Source organism: Equus caballus, chromosome 16 (assembly GCF_041296265.1).
Source record: "Equus caballus isolate H_3958 breed thoroughbred chromosome 16, TB-T2T, whole genome shotgun sequence".
Classification (NCBI taxonomy): Eukaryota; Metazoa; Chordata; class Mammalia; order Perissodactyla; family Equidae; genus Equus; species Equus caballus.
In genome coordinates, this window is record NC_091699.1 from 41,144,457 (window position 1) to 41,162,162 (window position 17,706).

The following is a 17,706-nucleotide window of genomic DNA, read 5'->3' on the forward strand; positions in this document are numbered from 1 at the left end:
AGAATGCTCTTGAAAAAATGAAATTATTAAATATACATAAAGTAAAATAAAAACAAAACAAAAACAATGTCACCAGGATGGGAAATGGTATAACCTGAAGCATCATTTCTCAAGGTGTGGTCTGTGGACTCCTGATCCCAAGAGATGTCACAGTTCCAGATGCGTACCTGTGGGCAGTGCCGCGTGCTCCGTCCTCCTCTCTGGAGATTCACAGTGTGTTAAAGGCTCTCAGAAGTCCTGCAAGAAAAAGCCCTAGTTAGCTTTGTTTAGCCCAATATTTTCCATATTTTATAGTTAACATGAAACCTTTTTTTTCAAAATATACTTTGTAAATGCTTACTTAGTAAAAAGCCAAACAAGTTGCTTTGATCAAAATTTCTTAATTGTATAAAACCTTCTGAAGCTTGAGTTAAAATAACATCGCTTTCAAGAACTCTGCAGTCATTCTTAAAAGATAAAATTAGATGCACCTTCCACCAGAATAAACTCACACCATATACTATGACTCAAAATACAAAGGCTATAAAAGAAAAGATTGATACATTTGACTACAGAAAAATTTTAAAAAACTTTTGCGTCGCAAAAAAACATCATAAGCAAACACAAATGACAAAGCAAAGGAAAGAGACAAAAGATCTGATAGAAGAAGAGTCAAAAAGACATGAACAGACAAAAAAATATATATATATATATGTAGCATGCACACATGCATTTACATATATGTTACATAAATGGCCTTATGCATATGAAAAGACAATCAACTCCACTCATTATGCTCATAATGAAAACAAATGCAAATCAAAACTACTTTAAGATACCTGTCCTCATCTCTCAGATTAGAAAGCATTGAAAACTTGACAACCTATTCTTGTGACATGGCTATGGAGAAACCAACACTCTCATACATTGCTGGTGGGAATGCAGATGGGTATAACCTTTGTGGAGTGAACTTGTCAATATCTACAAAATCAAGGAAGTATTAACCTTTTGTTCCAGGAATCCCACTTCTAGGATTTGCCTTAAAGATATATTTCCAAGTATACAAAAATAGATATGCCCAAGGTTATTCATTGCAACATTAATTGCAGTAATCGCAAAATACTGAAAACATGCCCAAACATAGGAAAGTGATGAAATAAGTGATGGTATGTCCACAAAATGGAGTACTGTGCAGCTGTAAAAAATAATGAGGATGCTCTCTGAACTAGTATGAATGATTTCCAGGATATGCTTTAAGTTGAAAAAAGAAAAGTGCAAAAGAGGAATTATAATATGCTACCTTTTGTATTAGAAAAAAAGAGGAATAAAGAAATAGATATGTATCTGCTTATTTTTTGCAAAAGAAACATAAGGAAGATACCAGAACTAATGAAATTTATTACTTTCGGTGGGGTGGGTGGGGATGACACGAAAGTGACAAGGGGATGGGAACAGACTGGAAGAGATGGAGGAAGTGTAACTCTTAGCTGATTATGCCTTTCTGTGTAGTTTTGACTTTTGAACTGTTAATGTTTTACATACTCAACAACTACAAAAGTAATAAAAATCAACAAAAATGGAGGGAAAAAAATGTAATACAAACCGAAGCAGATGGCTCTGATTATATTTCAAATGAACAATATAACCACACTGAAGAGGAGTGGGAAAGAACTAACCCAAGTAAATTTTGAACGCAGCAATTTGACTAAAGAATAAAAAGAACCCATAAAGAGTAGGTTTGGGGTTTTCTGTTGGTTATTTTGTTGCATTTGGTTAGGAGTTCTGAAACTACTTTTGGCATGTTCTATAGTTCAGAAAATAAGTAAATATGTGAGAATAATGGGAGCCAGGTTCCTCACTGTCAGAAGGGAGTTACAAATATGGAAAGAGGAAAGATGAGAATGAATCTGTGTTATTGTATTAGTATTGGAGAAATCCATATGAGCCCGTGGTTATAGACTAGGGATCGTCAAACTTTTTCTGTAAAGGGCCAGATAACACATACTTAACTCTGTCATTGTTGCACAAAAGCAGCCACAGATGATACATAAACAAGTGAACATGGCTGTATTCCAATAAGACTTTATTTATGGACACTGAAACTTGAATTTTATATAATTATCACGTGTCGTGAAGCATTATTATTATTTTAATTTGTTTCAACCATTTAAAAACGTGAAAAACATTCTTGGTTTGCAGACTGTACAAAAACAGGCAGTGGGCCAGACTTCGCCTGTGGGCCGCAGTTTGCCAACCCCTGTTTAGGTAGAGAAATGATCATTGATAGAGAGAGAGATAGACAGAGAGACAGAAAGCAAATGTGATAAAATTTTTAAATTGGGGAATCTGGGTGAAGGATATATAGGGGTCTTTGTACTCTTCTTGTAACTTTTCTATAAACCTAGAATTATTTTAAAACAAACCAAAAAAAATCACAAAAAGAAGAACCCTGTACTTTCCATAGCTATTGCTGAAAAGTAAAAACATTAATCAGATCATTCGCCTAAAAAGTGAATGTCTTGCCTTTTATAACAGTCACACAACAACCCCCACCTACATTTTTCCCCATGTCCATGGACAATGAATAGGAGCTACTTCTGCCATTGTGCAGAGTTTTTAATTTGTCAATGAGGGTGTCATCATATGATAGTATTATTTTTCTCTTGTTCATCCTTGCTCCCCATCATTCTTACTGAGTAATGAGGTCGCGAGGCTGGTAATTTGTATGTGACCTTGTAATTTTCTGTGATGTAGGAATTTTTTGGTCTACCATAATTAAATGGACTAAATAAAAGGTGCTTATCAGAAAATGCCCCATTAGCTTGGAAGTCTGTGACAAATCCTTTCTGATGCCCTTAATGTGTTATTATGAAATTCCATTACACAGCATGCTCACCTTGCTTATTTCACTAGCCATAATCTAGTGGTAGCTAAGGTGAGCAGTGACTGAAAGTATCTGAAAATATTACAAATAGCAATTGGGTAACTTTTACATTAAGATACCTTTTATACAGGAAGAGCTACTGGTTTAATTCCAACTGAATCCAATTCCTACCTTGATTTATCATTGTTGGTAAAGCCACACTATGATCTTCATTGATAATGAAGATGACGGTGGGCATAGCTGAAATTTATTGAGTGCAGTACCCAGTTCCAAGCCAAATGTTTTTCACCTTTTTTTTTTTCATTTAATCCTAACAACAAAACTGAGGTACTATTATTATCTCCTTTTTATAGATGAGGCCTCCGATGTTAAGTGACTTGGCCATGTTCTTACATTTGGAAGCATAGAGCTGAGAGTGGCCTGGAGAGCCAGTGTTCTTAGTTAGTGGTTAAGACTGTCTCCCATTGTAGATAAAGACAGTAGGAAATGCACAAATTTAGGAAGAAATTGTTTAGCCATGAGGCCATGCTCCTGCTGAAAAGAATAGGTAAATGATACAGACTGCTAATGTCAATGCAAGAAATAGAACTCACGTTGGAAAATCCTTCACATTCCCCTCCCTGCTCCCTTCCCTGCTGAAGAAGCTCAGTAGCAGGTGTGGAGATGAGAAAGGCTTGAGGTGGAAGACACAGTGACTCAGTCCTTCCAGATGTCACCCACTTGCATCACACCCACACGGGTATCTACTAGAGGGAACAGGAAGACTGGAAAAAACTGGAGGAGGAAGGAAAGGAAGGAGCTTGGGGGTTGGCAGCTGGAGGCAGATGGACAGGGAAGGTAGGAGGTGCTTTCTGGAGTGGTTTTGCCCCCTTTGGAAATAGGAGAACTGAAGCAATGGCTCACTCAAGGGCCCAGCTCCCTCATTCTCCCCTCTTTTGCCTTCCACTGCTCTAAAGCCCTGAGTTAATTCATACTGACTCCCACCATTGTGGCTGGTCCATGACTGCTCCAAGGCCAACTTCTTTATTTATTTTTTATTTTTTATTTTTTTTTGAGGAAGATTAGCCCTGAGCTAAGTGCTGCCAATCCTCCTCTTTTTGCTGAAGAAGCCTGGCCCTGAGCTAACATCCGTGCCCATCTTCCTCTACTTTATACGTGGGACGCCTGCCACAGCATGGCTTTTGCCAAGCGGTGCCATGTCTGCACCTGGGATCGGAACCGGCGAACCCCAGGCCGCTGAGAAGCGGAACGTGCGCACTTAACCGCTGCACCACCGGGCCAGCCCCCCAACTTCTGTTTTGAATCAGCATGTGAAATGTTGTCATCCATGACATGTGACTTTGTCAGACTTTCTTACCCAAAGATCGTAAGGAGCTTTATCTCTGCTGCATTTCTCCTGAGTTATCGAAATAATTCTCTTATGTGAGAGGAACAGTGTGCCACAGTTTAATAACAATAATAAACTTTTGAGAGGAATAGTCATCTTTATTTAGTTGATGTACTTATTGGGCAACTAATTAATTAAGTGACTGACTCTATATTAACTGATTTATTAAACTAAGTATTAATTTCTGGACATCTTGTCTTTCTTAAATATGAAGGAGAGAAAATGTTTCTTTGTGGAAGCCCCAGGGAATTAAAAATTCAGGGGAAAGGTAAAATCTATATGGAATTAGAGACTTGTTCATTTACTTTGTTCTTTTCTTTTTAGGGACTGGTTAAATATGTTGAGCCCACCGATTGTTCCTCCCAGTCAACAGCCAGCAGAGCAGCATCCAGATTCTTCTGGAAGTCTGAGTGCTCAAGGTGGGAATATGAAAAACACTATGCATAAAAAATATAAGTAATTAATATAAATAGAGAACATCAGTCACTTTGAGGTGCCACTGTTTTTATTAAATGCTGATCACTTAGGCCTACACACACCAACATGAGGTAACCTTGCCTCATTTGGTAGAATAATAGGTTCTTTGCAACTAAAAATAATAGAAAGAAATTGTCCTTGTTCTTCTAAAGGTTAATCCCAGGGAAAAATATAGTTTAAAATATAAGAGCATGGCTTTGGTGTCAAATTGACCTTCATCTGAATTCCAGCTGTACCAATTCCTTCTGTGTGACCGCTATGAATTTTGGTTACCACATTTGTAAAATAAGACTAATAATAGACAGTGCCCCCCTGAAAGTTTTTCAGGAAGATTCAATGAGGTATACTATATAGGAAGCACTTAGAATAGTGCCTACCAAATGCCAGCTGTTTGCATTATTATAAAGCAGACCCAACACTCCAACATCACTGAGATACATGTCTTCGTTAATACAGAGATATGGCCTTTTCATTAAAGCAAAGGCTGGCATGGAGCTACCGTAAGTAGTGTTAGTAATGGAAAAAGTAGAAAGAAGCAGGAATGAAAATTTGCCTGAGGTCCCTTTTGTTGGTGAGAGCTACAAAGATGAACCGTTAGTTTCAGGTTGTGAGCAGGGAACATGATTGTCAGGAGTCCACAGAGGAGGAACAGAAAAGGATCTTTGGTGGAAACCGTGGGGTTGAGATGGGAGGGGTGGAGTGGAATCTACAGTACGTAACTGGAGTGACAGCCTCAGAGTGGGACTCCTTGAGACAGTTTTCCGAGTTGGATTTTGAAGATGGAAGTGCTATATCTGAAGTAAAAAAAAAAAGGAACTGAAATCAATATAAATTTTTCCAACAAAGGTGCCAATTTTCTTGTGCTTTTTTCCCTAACTGCCCCAGGGAGAAAGTGGAGCATCCCATTTTTCTTCAGGTGTGGAGAATTCAGAGTGAGAGCTCATACATCTGAGTTGTACATTTTGGCCGCCCAAGGGATGGAGATGTCTCTGTGATTTACTACTCGAAATAGATTATGCCCCTCAAATTGGGAATCTTTTTAGAGGTGTACATTTATAATTACTTATGACAGAAAAATAGAATCTTGGCTGTCAGGAGGAGACCTTGCTGTGAGGGAACAAATAATACGTTATGTTAAATGTCCTAAATAAGCCACAGGAACCGAGAGCATGGTCCTTGAGCAAAGGCACCCAAGATATATGTTAGTGATAAGTGGCTGAAAGGATGTCTTAAAGTCGCCATTGCAAAGTGATGTTTTGACAGCAGGAACTCAATTATGTTGAAGGTAAACAGAACTTCCATCGAGGGCAAATTAACAAATTAAATTCAGAAGATTGTAGAAATGTTCTGGCCAATGTTAACCAGATCTGGCACCCTTCTGCTGTCACCCTAGATTTTTATCAGCCTTCCCTTTCCCAGTTTCTGATATGCTTGGGTAGTTTGTAGCTAATTAATACCATCAAATGTTAGTGTTTCCTATTTGGTTAATCTTTACAAGTTATTAGCTTTTAGATAGAGATAGTGTTTCCATCTGTTCTTATAAAGTGTTTGTCAAAAAAGAATAATGGGTTCAGGTATCCAGTTTCTATCAGCAGAAGGAGAAGGGAGGCAAGGTTGTAGGCAGTCTGGGACTCTTTCTGGGTTTCTGTTGCATACCATTAATTTAGCACTTACTGTATGTCAGACACTGTGCTCAGTGTTACATGTAGCCCTCACAGCAACACCCTGAGGAAAGTACTATGTGTGTGTGTAGTTGTTGTTTTTTACAGCTAAGGAAACTGAGGCACAAAGTTCTTGAATAACTTGCCCAAGGTCACGCAACTGGTTACTTGCAGAACTGGGATTTGAATCCAAGCAGCCTGGTCCCACAACCCAGCCAGTGTTTTTAGACTTTTTTTGATTTTGAACCAAGTAAATAGACTACCTCCTCAATAATATATAAAAATCAGGAACTGAGAATCATTTTCTATTGAGAGTTCCTGATCTCTAGAAGAAACAACTTAAAATATCTCAAGGACTAAGTACTTAAGTTCTCTAAGGAAAAAAAAAAAGGCAGACCTCTGGTCACCTGTTTCAGCCCTGGACCTGCCTCCCTTCCTGACTACGCTTGTCAGAAATGTCCGGTGGCCACACTTCCCCCTGGGAGTGAGTGCCAGAGGGACACAGTTACTGTGTCAACCAGATCTGGGGCAAGGCCAAGGGAACAAGGAGCTGAACGGAGGAGGAGACCGCTGGATGGCGGGGCTGCCAGGCCCGGGTGTTTGCTTCTTAGCTAACCTTCTTACAGGCCCTTCTAGACGACCTTATCTGAGTAGGTCAGTCTCACTTCACCTTGTACATTTTCTTCACGGCCTTTCCACAGTTTGTAGTTCATGATATGTTTCCTTCTCTATTATTTTGTCCTCAGTGGCCTATGAGTTTTTAGTAGCAGAGACTGTCAGTTTGCTCCCTCCTGGATCCCCAGCACCCTATGCAATTTCTGGCGTATATTAGCTACTCGCTGAATTCTCATTAGAAGGAAGACAAGAAGGGAGAAAGGGAGGAAAAGAGGGAGAGAAATGTTCTTCAACTAGTCATTTCTTATAACAATCTTCAAAGAAAAGTAAGGTAATTCACTGAAATTTGACTTTCAGTTTTTCCCGCAATTCCAATTTTTTAGTATATTAGGTATATTTCTGAAATTCAACAATGAGAGTACTGAACTTAGACCCATACATTTTAGCAATTAAAAGTTATAGATCACCTTATGCAGTGGGTCTTAAACTTTATTTATAAGCAGTGGCAACTTTTCTTTCAAATGAAATCTCATATGGAATCCCAATATATAAAAGAGAGAAAAGCAGAACTGCTCTGGCTAAAGGGGAATTAGGGTACAGAAGCCTGCCCTGGGGATCTGATGCACCAGTTAAAAACACTGATGTAGTCTAACTCCCTCAATTTGACCTTGCCCAAGGTCAAACATCCAATGAGAACCCAAGCGTGGATTAGGACCCAGGCTTCCTCCACATCAGTGCCTTTGTGCAGAGCCATCGCACTGGGACATGAAGGTGGTTTTGAAGCTGGTTCACGGGGAAAGGGGGTCACCCATCTTCAGACTTACAGGATAAAAATAATAATAGCTGACATTTGTTTCATATGCCTGTGACCCAGGCCTGCATGTGCACTTTAATTCTTATAATAGCCTACTGAGGTGTACATGCTATTATTACCCCTGTTTTACACATGGATGCAGGGACTTAGAGCAATGAAGTGATGCGCTGAGCCACCACGCCTCCATCAGAGACAGAGAGGCTGAGATGCATCCATGCAGCTGGAGGCATAACTGCATTTAACAGGGAAAGATGGCTTGACCAATACACAATTCTAGAATGCTTGCCCCAGGCCATACAAAAGTAAGTGCCTGCGTTATACCTGGACCTTGGGTTCCTACTTTATTCAGGACAAGTTTGTGTCACAGCCACAGTTTCTGCTTGGCGAGAATGTCTCAAGTGAATAAATGCCACCTTAAAGTGAACAGCCCGGCTTCCAGCAGAGCCGATCAACCGGCAGGAACAGCACTGTATCTGTGCCATTCAACTGGATGGAGAAACAGGCAGCTCTTCCCAGTTCCTCCTGCGCCATAATATACTTGCCGAATATCAATTATCATGGGCACAGCTGCCCTTAACACTTACTAAAAATGTGTTTTCCTGGAGCGCCTGTGAAATGTACAAATGGGAAGTTAAGATTTCAGAACTTACTAAAGAAAACTACCAAGCTGACCTTTTGAAAATGAACCAGACTTTGCTTGGAAAATAGTTGTCAATTTGTTTTTGACGGCTGTTCCTTTACCGATATGACCCTTAAATTATTTATGCTTACCAGCTCCAAAATGGAATAGTAGTGACCTCTCTCTTCAGGCTTGCAAACCTCTCTTGCAATTTACACAGATTTTGAGTGAGAAAGGCATTCAGGAGGGCTTTTGGAGTTGCCAGAGTCTCATAAAAATAGCATTCTTGTACCTTTTGTATGACTAAGCCACATAGGATATTCCTTTATGAGCATTGATTAATCTCCAACAAGACATAAGTAGGCAGAAGATGCTTATTTTGTAGATGTAAAACCAAATCAGTAGTAAAGTGTTACAGAAATCTCATGGCTCCTCACAGCTAACCAGAGAGAGGGGATCTGGCTGCCTGCTCTGACTCCAACAGAACAGTCCCTTTACAGGCCTATTTCCTGCCACGCAGTTGTTTGACACTTACCTAATACTCTAAATCTGCAAGCAGTCTTCTAAAGTCTGTTCTTTTAGTTATCTCACCAGACCTTATACTTCATTGAACAGCAATGGTACCCCCCAGCGCTTGACGTGGCACCAAGGACATAGGAAACACTCCGTAAATATTTGATGAGTGAGTGAGTGAATCTTCTGCCCATGGGAAACAAGAGGATGATTTGGTCTACTCTTTGAATCTTTCCTTTATCTTGAAGATTTATTTAAGATGCAAAGGAGACCATCCCCCGAAAAAGCAATATTGGTGATTGAAAGTAATAATAGAAACCAGCATTAATAAAGCACCCACCGTGTGCCCGGCACTGTGTTGTTTTCTGTGTGTGACCTCATGATGACTTGTCCCAACACTGCCAGGCATGGGGCTATGTTATGTCCCCCCTGTACAGGTGAGCTGAAGGTCAAAACCTGGGTCACACACCCACTGAGTGTGGAGCAGGGCGCTGACCCAGGCCTGTCTGATGAGACAGTCTGCACCCATAAACCCCAGGCTGTGATAAGACCACAGAATTCCCATTTAGGTCAGTAAGAACTGTACGACTGAAATGTCTACTGCAGTTTTTTAAGTTTAGGAAGTTCTCTTTCTTGACTCTTTCTGGATAAAATACTACTCTCTTTAGTACTCTCCTTAGACTCATAGCGCCCCCACCTCAACTCTCTTGTACAATGATTCATTAGTCTTTATGACATTCTTGAATCCAGAGTCCCTGCCCGTCCCCTGGGAGGTAGGTAGTTGCCGCCTTCTGTTCTCTGATTAACCTTGGGGCAGGAAGATATTTTCTCTTCTGCAGCTATCAAAGGCCCAGGGGTGTCTTCTCTGCATAGAAGTGACAGGACAGGGGGCGGGGGGAGGAATCAACACTCTCCCTAGAATAAAGAGATTCCTTCTTTTCAGGAGTACTAGACATGAACCCTCCAGTAGAGAAGTAAACACATTGCTGGTGTCTGAGCTTCTCTTCCTTATTCCAGAACCAAGCCCACCTACTTATTTCCCAAATGCACCCCAGAAGGGGTCCTGGCCCAGGATGTGGTTCCACCTTCCCTTACTGGAATTGGGATGCACTTTCCCCTAGCTGCAGTGTTACCACCTTGCCTGAAACTAGGCCCTTGAGACACTATGGGCTCTGTAGGCTTCAGAGCTCAATAGTCTGGCTAGGGACTGAAGGGGAGCAGAATTTGCCACCCCAAAATGTGTCTCTTTGGCTTGATTATTTTTAAGAACAAAAAGCTCAGGAAGAAACTTTGACCTTCCCCCTAACTGCCTAAAAGAATTTAAGATAGAAGACCTGTTTTAGAAAGGAACTAATGCCATAGATAATTGTAGTATGATATGAACCAGGTGTGGTAGATAGGGAGGAACCTAGCAAGGCCCATTTGATCAAAGTCTTCTCCATGTCTCATTGTCTTTGCAAGGCAGGGCAAACATTTATCTACTAAACATTCGCTTGTCCATCTCCATGTGAATTGCCTTCCTTCCCTCTGAAGTCCCAAACCACTACCCCCAAGATCCTCCCTTGTCTTTAGCTGAAGATGATGTTTAAGATGTTGGCTTCAGCCATTTTGTCAAGTTACTCAGTTTTCCTGGGTTTCTCCCATGTATACATTGTTATTAAATTTGTTTGATTTTCTCCTATTATTCTGTTTCATGTCAATTTCATTATTAGACCAGCCAGAAAAACCTAGAAGGGTAGAGGAATATTTCTTCCTCCCCTAAGGACTTTCTTTCATGTGTAACAGAATGCATTCAGAATTGTAAGCCACACATTACAGGTGCACATTTGTTTTGTGGGTTTTCTCCCAGCTTTATTGAGATATAATTGGCATATAACGTGGTGTAAGTTTAAGGTGTACAGTATGATGTTTTGATATACAGGTGCATGTTTGAATCACTGCACATTCATAAGTAGCGATTACCTGGAAAGAATGAAATTACAGTGATTCCTAATTAACCATCCGGATCCTTCAGCACGTTGCTTTAACTGGCATTTTCCAAGTAAAATATAGCCACCAGTTTTTACAAAAGGGTGATGTACTTATTTCCCAAATGAAACCTGAGCTATAATCATGACGTGTTATTTGCCTTCCAAAAAACAATATAGCTTTTTAGGAGAAGAAAGTATCTTTTCATCCTTTTCATCCCGTTGTTAGTCATTTATCTTTCTCCCATTTGAGGGCACATATTTGCTAAAAAAACAAAATTCAGCAGTTCACAGTGGACTTTCTCAGGTTTTAGTGCAAGTTAATTTTGCCCTACTGTGAGATATGTTGGTGGAAGAGTTCACAAGCACCTGGTACTCAGCAGAATCTTATCTAAAATGTCATCTTCATTGATCCTGAGGCTGACTATTCCAAATGGTGATCCCTCACCATTAAATTGTTTAAACAATAGTGTATTAGTGTGTACGTACAAGTACAGTCAGTCAGTTTTCAAGATCTATAAGAGAGAAAATGCATTAGCTTTCTAAAAAAAATTCTAGATGGCAGTATCAGAAAATTGAAAATCAAGTACAGTGTCTTGATTCAGAGACTTTAAATCTGATAAACTGGTGCCACGTCATTTATTTTCAGGCTTGAAGACTTAGCTTGCACATATAGGTTTTCTATTATCTGCGGTTAAAATGCGTTAAATATAGATAATTAAGCATTTATATTAATCGACTTTTAAAAAGTGAACTGGAGAGATTATTTGCCCAAGCTGATCTAACCGAGGGGAGGGCAGCTAATATTGCTGCGTTTGGTCTGGTTCTGTTGGTTTTTCTTCTGTTATTGCTGTCAACCAATTTCCAAGTGAATGAAGCTGAAAGTTTATAAATAGATTATTACCTGAAAGGCAATTTTACTTCACTAGAAATGACTTTATTATGTGGAGAAGAGTGAAAATGTAATTTGGACCCCCATCCAGATGCTCTTAGTCTGGTAGCAGAGAATGGTTTTATTTGTTAATTTGTCCTTTTAGAGTTTCTGTAGCCAGTCTTTAAATAGAGCAATTTAGCATTTTGGGGGAAAGCAAACTCTGCACTATCCAAGAACATAATTGAAAATTGCCCCATACCCATGCACAGTAATTACCTTTCAAAACATTTCCCATTGCCTGACATCATAGTGGTAATTGCTTAATGATGTTATAATTTCATTACGTAGGGATTGCATTGGCAAAATGATGTAAGTTGGAGGCTTTGAAAATTAAGTTATAATGAAAACAAAACCTTTTATGCAAGTTTAAAGCACTTATTTCCATGTAAAATTATACATAATGTCACAGAATTTTTGTACGAATGTCATTGTTGGTAGAGTTTTAAAATTCATCCATTTAAAGCTTTCGTACTAAAAACCAAAAAACCTGCCTTAGCCCCATGGTTATAATGCATGAGGTTCCCATTCTATAGTGATGTGCATTGGAACAAATGCACTGATAGAGCAGTTACTGCTTCAGTTTATATGCACCATGTAGCAAAACCTCTCCTAATGAATTGGATCCAGCTCGATCCCTGTGCAGTTGAGTGGTAAAGACCCATGGCCCGTTGCAACGGTTATTTTCATCTTGAAAGATTCCTGACTGGTTGTAAAATGTATTGAGTTTTCTAATTTAATAGCACCAGCTTAAAATTTTATCTTTTTGAAAAATACAGGCGCAGAATGCACTAAACAGTTCCATAGCATATAGCTCTTATGTGCCAGAGGTCAGAGTTTCCCCCAGTGTGTTGATGGAGTGAAAACAAGACATCGGATGGCAGTTCTCTGAGGCAGCTGGACTCAGGGTCATTTACCTCAGTGACGTGTGGTTTTCACTTGCCACCTGATGGAAAAATTAGTTTTACTTTTTGAAAACTATATGATTTTCGGCATGAGAGCTGTTTTTGTTTAAAGATGAATTCGTCGTAATGTCCTGTATAACACTAATTGTGGGTTTTGTGTTTCATTCATATTGACTATATTTTTTTCTTTTGGTAGGAAAAAATCAAACCGATACAGTTTTGGGGTAGAGAATAAGATATAAATGAACACACCCCTCTCACGTCTATCTCAGCTATCTTATGTTTTTCATGAAGATGATTATAACAACAATCTTTATTGAGTACTCACTGTGTGTGTGCTGAGTGCTATCTTATTTAGTTCTCATAGGTACAATAACAGGTACCATTACCATCCTTACTTTACACATGAGGAAACTGAGGCTCAGAATGATGTGTTTTTCTAAAGTCCAACAGCCATGAAGTGGTAGAAATGGGATTTGGACCCCAGATCTGTCTGACTCCATTGTCTAAATGTCATGCTGCCTGTCTCTATGATGCCTTTTCTTCGTACTTTAAGTTTTATCAATGCTCCTGTTCTGAGTTACTAAAAAAGTTATAGCTTATAATTCATGATTTGCTTTGTTATTGTTATTATCCTTAACAGTAACAGGAACGATCATTTATTGAACAACTACTTTGTGCTCTGTGCTATGCATATTATCCAGTGTCCAATTTAGTCTTCCACAAAACCCTCGGAAATAGGCATTGTTATTCCCATTTTATAATGAGGAAAGGAAGATCCAGTGAGGTGAAATGACCTGTAACCAGCCTAATGTCGTTCAGGTAGTAAACAGCAGAGCTCCCATCCACCCCTAAGTCTCCAGATTCTAGAACCCAAGGATGCTCTTAGCCACTCTGCAGCTGCTACTCCCAGTTTAATGCCTCATTAATCTTAATAGCTGCTTTTGTTTCGTGTGTGTGTGTGTGTGTGTGTGTGTGTGTGTGTGTCACGCCCACAGCCAGACTGTCGCATCCACAGCTACACTGCTCCATCACATAGAAAGGACATAGTAGTTACTTATTAATAAACTGATTTTGTTCTGTTCTCTGAAGAAACCCAAATATGAAAGGGATGATGGATTGAATATCTGAAAGTAAAGGACATGCAAACTTTCCTTTGATGTGCAGAAGTGACCTAAAGGGGGTCAGCTTTGATATGCAACAGCCACTTGAAAAGCATTCTCAACCTCTCCTACTTAGAGGAAGAGGGTGGGGGCAGGGCCCTGGGACCACTCTGAAGGTAACAATAGAAAATAAAGGAAAGGCAGCCCGCCTTCTCTGAGTTCCTGTTCTTAATTAAAAACCGCGCAGGGTTCTCAGCTCAGCTACCACTATTAACGCGGCCGTTAGCAAAGTTCAGTCATACTTCAAGGCCAAAAGCCATTGCAGCCAAGAGTCACAGAAACTCATCAAAGGCACCACAGGGACCGTTGGCTCTGGTCCTCTGTCCTCTGAAGGGCTCATCTACAGAATCTCGTGCAAATGGGTGCCCCAGTCCCTGCTTCACCCTCCCCAGAGTCCACATTTCATTTTCTGGTCATTAATGTTCAGAAAATTCTTCCTTATGTTGAGCCAAAATCTGGCTCCTTGGAACTTTCACCCATTGATCCTATTGCTTACTCCTGGAACCCCACAGGATCTTCTTAACTCTCCACTCATTTCCCACCTTTCATATACTGTGTGAAGCAAGAAAGGCCGCTGTCGCCTCCATCAAACTTTCTCTTTTCTGGAATTAATAAGCCCAGTTCCTTTGTGCTTATTGAGCTGTTTGCCTCTGCCCTCCCACATGAACTCCCTCATCTTTGTCCGCAGTTTTTGAAATGTGAGAAATCAAATTTCTTTTGTTTCAAAATCTGATTTTTTAAGACATAGGACACATTTACAATTTTTCACTCTTTTCCATGTTTAAATTCCCATAATAGAATAGTTCCCAATTGAATGTGTTCCATCACCTTCTTAACAAAAACATTGAGCTAGAATGGTCAAAAGAGCTCCGAGCTGAGCCAGAGTCTGGAAACCCGAGTTCGTCCCTGAGTCTTCTTCTAACTCACCAAGTGACCTCAGATGAGCTGTTTCACTTTACAGACCCTGGTTACTTTGGCAGTAAATGAGCGTGCTAATTCCTGCCTATTTCACAGGATCATGAGGCTCAAATGAGCTTCTGCATGAGAAAGTCCTTTCTAAACTTCATTGAGTGCTCTGCCAGTTGAAATGTTAGTAAGCAAGACAGATGTAATCATTCCTCTGTTACACTCTACTCTTTTTTCTTTTGTTGGTGAGGAATATTGGCCCTGAGCTAACATCTGTTGCCAATCTTCCTCTTTTTGCTTGGAGAAGATTGTTGCTGAGCTGACATCTATGCCAATCTTCCTCTATTTTGTATGTGGGACGCCATCTCAGCATGACTTGATGAGCAGTACATACTTCGACGCCCAGGATCTGAACTCACAAACCCTGGGCCGCCAGAGCAGAGCATGCAAACTTAACCACTGTGGCACTGGGCCGGCCCCAAACTGCACTTTTTAAGGACTGCTAGCACTGCATGTGGCTCATGAGAGAGTCAGCTGATTTCATGTTTCACGCGTGTCACTGCACACTCCTTGAGAACAGTGCCTGTTTCTTACATCCTCACGTCCCCAACACCTAGCTCAGTACCTGGTGCAGGAAAGGCTCATAGTGCATGTTTTTGGATAGTTAGAAGAAGGGTGGGCAGAGGAATGGCCGTGGTGTCGTTTCAGACCCCCACTTTACCATCTCGGCTCCGTTTCCTTGGACTTAACTCCGGTTTGTTACTCTGCTGGCAGCGGCCGTGCATGAGCTTGGTCTGATTTTGTTTGGGTAAGACGGAGTCCGACCACCGCCAGTACCTTCCCTTACTCTGGGCAGTGACGCTTAAGATCATGGGCTTTTAAGAAATATTCAGTATTTTCTGAGCCTCTATTATGTGCCAGCCCTGTTCTGTGTCCACCTCCACGCCCTTCCAAAACTGACCCTAGTGAGCTTGCAGCCCAAAGGTTTGGTTTTCTTTGGTCCTTAGTAGCCTGTGCTAAGGAAGAAAGAAGCATGTTAATCACCGCCTCCTCCCTGAGCCTGCTGTGATCTTCTCTGGCTCAGGGGAGTCTTGCCCTCCCCACCTCTGAACTCCTATGACGTGGATTGTCAGAAGTATTCCATACTCAGAAGGCACTCGCTTGCTGGTGATGGTATCAAGTACCCAAGTGCTTAGCATGACACTGGACACATATACGGTACTCAGGAAACATCTTAGTAAAACAATTTTTTTTCATTCCATGCTGTTTGTTGGAAGCCAACCAAAATTTGCTAATAACTTAGGCAGAAGGAGTTCTCTTCATCCAGACCATCTAAATGGCTGTCACAAGAAAAAACCATCAAGCCATATTCATATTCCCAGCAAACTTGACAGATCTTCCTACCAACAATAATATTATAGATCACCTGACATTGTTCTCCAAATGTGTTCTATGCTTTGTGTACCTTATACTTCTAAACTTTATTATTATAATTCATATTTATTTGGTAGCCTTTTTAGGATGTATGTATGGGGATTGAGTTCTTTATTATATCATTTAATTTACACTGTGTTGCATTTGTACAGCTTTGGCCCATGAAGAAGTCTAGAATGTGACCATTATGTTTTGAATCCTGCTCAAGTTTCCCTAACCCTAATTAGCAAGACTCTTTAGTCCTTTGGCCCTCTCCCTCCCTCCTTTCCCTTCCCTGCCAGCTCTCCACACTCCATTTTTCTTATCCTTTATAGCAAAGCTGGCCCCTTGATATCATGGTTTCTTCTCTGTGTTGCTCGGCATGTATAGAGTCTCCTCACATCCTCAGCGCTCCTTCATTCCAGCGTCGACATGCTGCCTACATGAAGAAACTCTCCCAGGAGAGAGGGTCGTTCCTGCTTCATTGCCCCTCTGGTGTTGCAGCTTGGGAATTCCAGGCCGGGCTGGCAGCTAACATGTCTGTGGTTCCCCTTCCCACAGGTGAGGAAGACCCGAGTGCGGAAGAGGACGAGGAAGTGCTGACTCTGCTGTATGACCCATGTCTGAACTGTTACTTTGATCCTCAGACTGGGAAATACTACGAGTTGGTGTAAGTCCTCGTTCCAAGGCAAAGAATGGCCACCCCAACGCGGAGCAGGATAGGAACTCTGACTCTCTTAACTTGGCACTGCAGTATGTGTGTCGGGCAGGCCCATGGAGTCAAAAGCAACTGAGAGAGATGACTTTATTTTGTAAATAATGTTCAATGTTAAGAACACCTACGTTCTTTTTGTAGATGTGTGTGATTTTTTGGAACTGTGAAGGAATTAATACAGGGACAAAATTTTAGGACTTTGAATTGATTCGTATTTGTTGGTTCTCATTCTACATATAATTTTGTTTTTCTCATAATTTTATGTAAACAAATTAAGAGTTATTAATTCAAACTTTTGCAGTGTTAATCTGTAAATGATGGCTTGATATACAAAAATGTATTCTTGTTTAAAAGATATCTGGGTACCTTTTATTTTATTACCTATTTGTATTAAAAATAAAATATGATGGTCAGAAGAATACCTTTCAAACTGCTTCTTTTTATTTACCCCACTTTCTTTTCCAGAATCTTCCTAGATGACATTTACCTTTCCTTAGACTCTTAGGAAAGGAAACACGGTGAACTGGTCAGACTTTATGATCACATTTTATTGGCACTGGCCCTCTATTTCCATTTCATTATAGTTCATCCAAAGTTTGCCTAAGATCACAACATTGTTAATCACTTAAGCTGCTTAGTGCTGTGCTTGCTTTTTTTTAAATATTTTTTACCAATTATCTCTGAATTTTAATAATATGACCCAAATCTAGCTCGATGGATCCAGATTTAACAAGAAATCACCCATTTGAACACCCCA

General features: G+C 40.3%; 1 protein-coding gene across 21 annotated transcripts in view; it reads left to right on the forward strand.

Annotated features, from left to right (window-relative positions):
• Nucleotides 1–17,368, forward strand: part of CFAP20DC (CFAP20 domain containing) — a 227,086-nt gene extending 209,718 nt beyond the window's left edge. For all 21 annotated transcript variants that reach the window (XM_070238735.1, XM_005600500.4, XM_070238737.1 and 18 more), the window contains 2 exons: nucleotides 4,575–4,669; nucleotides 16,796–17,368. In XM_070238735.1, the coding sequence (XP_070094836.1) occupies nucleotides 4,575–4,669; nucleotides 16,796–16,908 (208 nt within the window). In that variant the 3' untranslated portion in view covers nucleotides 16,909–17,368. The remainder of the gene's footprint in view (nucleotides 1–4,574; nucleotides 4,670–16,795) is intronic.
• The last annotated feature ends 338 nt before the right edge of the window (nucleotides 17,369–17,706 follow it).